The sequence below is a fragment of the Gopherus flavomarginatus genome, chromosome 2 (assembly GCF_025201925.1).
Source record: "Gopherus flavomarginatus isolate rGopFla2 chromosome 2, rGopFla2.mat.asm, whole genome shotgun sequence".
Lineage (NCBI taxonomy): Eukaryota > Metazoa > Chordata > Testudines > Testudinidae > Gopherus > Gopherus flavomarginatus.
The window spans coordinates 177,624,505-177,628,471 of record NC_066618.1 but is presented as its reverse complement, the minus strand read 5'-3'; the positions used below and the strand labels follow the sequence as shown (position 1 = coordinate 177,628,471).

Genomic DNA, 3,967 nt, shown 5'->3' with positions numbered 1-3,967 from the left:
CTATGCAGAGTTTTGATTCTGAAAAGGCAGAAGTGCCCGAGACTCCATGATGTCCTCCAGGGACTTTGCTGTTGGCTTTAACATGGAAGGCACTCGGATACTATAGGAAGTATAAAACTGTAAGGTACAGAGAAGAAATAAGTTTTTAGGAGGGATTTGAATGATCACTGAGTGCCACTAAAAAGTCTAAATTTGTTAAATATCATTATCCATTGAGATTAAAAATAAAATTACAGCATAGGAACAGATAAGAATTAAAAAAAAATGTTTAGCCTAATGCAGGGATCGGCAACCTTTGGCTCGTGGCCCACTAGGGTAAGCACACTGAAGGGCTGGACCAGTTTGTTTACCTGCTGCGTCCACAGGTTCAGCTGATCATGGCTCCCACTGGCCGCAGTTCACCGCTCCCGGCCAATGGGAGCGGTGGGGAGCGGCGGCCAGCACATCCCTCGGCCCGCGCTGTTTCCCACTGCCCCCATTGGCCTGGGACAGTGAACTGTGGCCAGTGAGAGCCACGATCTGCTTACCCTGGTGAGCTGCGTGCCAAAGGTTGCCGATCCCTGGCCTAATGTAACAGTCCAAGGAACATACCTTGAGCAAGCCATCATCATAACACTGTGGGAAGTTGTGAGCAAATCCTTGGACCAAGACTCTGTCCATCCAGTCCTTCATGATGGTAGGCATACTAAACCAATACAAGGGAAACTGAACAGCAAAGGATCCTGTTAATAGTGAGATGTAATTGGCAGAGGTACACCATTTCCTTTGGCCTTGTTTCTGTGCTAAGAACATCTTATCACCTTAATCAGTCAAGCCACTCACAGATCAAGCACAGTAAATAAAGCCTATTATTCAGAGGATGCAGGAACTATATTTGCTCAAAGTTGTGGGTTTTTTTGTAATATTCTTTTGAAAAATGCCATGAGATCTCCAAATGATGGCAACTTTTCAGAATCTCTTACACCTCAACCAAAAGATGAGCCTTCTGACACATACTGGTTTCCTGATTCATGGGGAAGAGAAGTGATCAATTTTCTGTAACACCTGGGTTTTTTTCATTTCTGCTATTGACTAGACCTTCTCACTTACCCTGTAAGATCACAGTCCAAGCCTGATCTGCATTATCAGAATGGGCAGTGCATTGAAAGTAAATGACAATGGGAGTTAAGTGTCTAAACTTTGTCTTTTTATAATCTCCTTATTACTGTATTTGTTTTAACACCATATTAAGACTATAAGATTATTAATAAGAAAAATCATGACCTGAAAAATCACTAACTTAGCTTCTTGAACCTTCCTCTGTTCCTCAATCAAATCACTGGCCAAACATCTTCTTTTGTAAGCTTCCCATGATCCCACTCCATAATCAACGTGTTCTGAGTTGTGCAGGCAACCTGTGGAAGAAACATATAAACATTGTTTGTTTATCCCACTTCTAGAACTAAATCCACATAAGATAATTAAATACAAGTCACAATCTACTGTCCTAGATTGGAATATTTCATCTCATTGATTTATCATGAGCCACACCATATTGTAAGGAGTGATAAATGAACTGCTTTCTTAATTATGATAAACCCTTGGAAACCAGTTCTAAATTTAATATGATTTCCACTGGGTTTCTCTCAAGTTTTTATTAAACTAATAAATGGACAACGGCATTACCATATTCCATCAATGTAAATCATACTTAATAGATGAGACAAACCCCAAACATGCATGAATGAACACTTGGGAATTATTTGCAGAAAACATCTGTAACCAGACTGTTCCTTGAGAGGAGGTGTTTTGTAATGATGCCTCTTTAAGAAGACACACAAACATTTGTAAGTTATAATACACAAACATTTGGGCCCAAAGGCATAGGGCTATTTAAAAACCTACAGTCTTATTCATAAGGGCCCAATCCTACTACTGTTGTAGTCCGTGGCAAAACTGTCAAACTCAAGGGTGTAGGATGGATTCCTAAAGTGATATCCTCTAGTACCATGGTTTTCACTGGAGGGTCTGCAGACTATGGGCAGGTCTACAATACGGATTAAGTTGATCTAACTTATCTTGCTCAGGGGTGTGAAAAAACCCTACTCCTCGCAAGCGATGCAAGTATCACGTGGTCCACACCAGCGCTATGTCAGAGGGAGACACTCTCTCGCCAACATAGTTTCTGCTTCTTGTCAAAGTGGAGTAATTATGCTGACGGGAGAGCCATCTCCCACTGGCAATTGGCATAGCGCGTTTCCACCAAATACGCTCCAGCAGCATAGCTGCATCAGTGCATCCGCTCTGATGTAGCGCTGTAGTATAAACTTGCCCTATGTCCAAGGGGTCCGCAAAAGGTAAAATAAAGTTTCAGTGCTGAGACAAGGCAGTCTGTTTTTCTGATCAATCAAAAGCATGTGAATACCTCCATCTACAGGTCAAAACCTGGAAGCGGTGGTGTTGTCACAGAAGTCCACTTTAGCACCCTTTATCCCGCTGCATCATATGTCAGGCCGAGCATGTGCAACATTTATAGTTGAATGCTGTTCAGTCAGTTTTCAGCCTAAGACTTCTATGGTAGGGGTCCACGGAGTATAAGATGAATTTTCAAAGGGGTCTGCATCTCCATTTGAAATTTTTTTAAGGGTCTGCAAATGAAAAAAAGATTGAAAGCCACTGCTCTAGTAAATGCCCACAGAAAGAAAAAGAAGTCTTACTAATTAGCTATTGATTTACACCAAGTCTCTCTGTTTTTAATACATAGAGCACCTGATCCTTATATCAAACAATGCAGCTCTGGTGTGTCAAATTGGTAAGACTGCATTTACAATCCCAAAGAGAGAGACATTTTGAAAATAACACCTCAACTAGTCTCACTAATGATGTCATTTCTTGTTGCTCTTGGCTCAAATCGCATTGCGTAGAGATCAGACATGATGATGTTGCAGCCCTGTTTGCTCAGTTCTTCTACTGCACAATTCTTTAAGGATCCATTCAGAGATTTGGGCTCTTGATGTGCATAAAATACTAGTACTTTTCTCCCTGGAGTTAAAAAGAAAAGAGAATCCCCCAGATACCATGATGATGGATACATCTGAAATAGTATGCAGAGACAGGGCCTCGTTCTCCATTGTTCAGCACCTTGTGTACTCTCAGACCAGTGTAAAGCGAGGAAAACACTATTCAGTCATAATGGTAGCATTTTATATCCACTTACCATTGGTAAGTGACTATGTGAAGTGCTGGGCAATGGTGAATCCGGCCCATTGATTTAATCTGTGCTGAAGTGGGCTTCCCTAACTGGAACTCAGTGGACTGAGGGGAAAGAAAAAACCAAAAGCTATGTTCTGTGTTTATAACATCAGTGCCTGGAGTTACAAGTTAAAATCTTCTGCTTATTTTATACATGGCCCTACTTTCTCCTGGCAGTATACTCAAGGAACTAAAGAAATAGTTAACATCCATAATACAATACAGGTTTGAATAGAATCATAGCGGTATTTTTGATTCACTGAGGACAAAAGTAGGTGGGAGGTGATGTTCCTACATACATGAAGACAGTGGTTTATTTATAAAAACTGCAGTGAGAGGAAACTTTCAAACATGGCTTAAAACTGAGGTGAGGTAGACCTGCAGGGAGGAAAAGCTGCATCTCTGAAGAGCCAACACAGAAAAAGGCATGGTTATCCATCAACTAAATTTCAGCAAGGGATGGATACGCTAGGTTTCCATCAGCCTGATGGTTAAATTGGAGGTTTCAAATACAGCCAAGGGTATCTCAGTTAAGGGCTTGAACAACCACTATGCTGTTTTATCATCAGTCAATATAAAGAATACTGTAAAGAGCATATGTTGTCTATTAACCAAGTGTGCTGCTGATTCTAGCACCACATAAAAATTACAAAGCAGCCCTGCCAAGAGGTCATTACAAGCATCGAGCATTGTGGTCATATGGTTGATTTAATAAGAATATAAATCCACTTGAAAC

The 3,967-nt window shown here is 40.9% G+C and overlaps 1 protein-coding gene across 1 annotated transcript; it reads right to left on the bottom strand.

The window, feature by feature from the left end:
* Positions 1-3,000, bottom strand: NQO2 (N-ribosyldihydronicotinamide:quinone reductase 2). Its single transcript, XM_050939761.1, is given in 5 exon segments — positions 1-117; positions 592-705; positions 1,264-1,394; positions 2,857-2,979; positions 2,982-3,000. Coding segments are annotated over 5 exon segments (504 nt in total).
* Between the last annotated feature and the right edge of the window lie 967 nt (positions 3,001-3,967).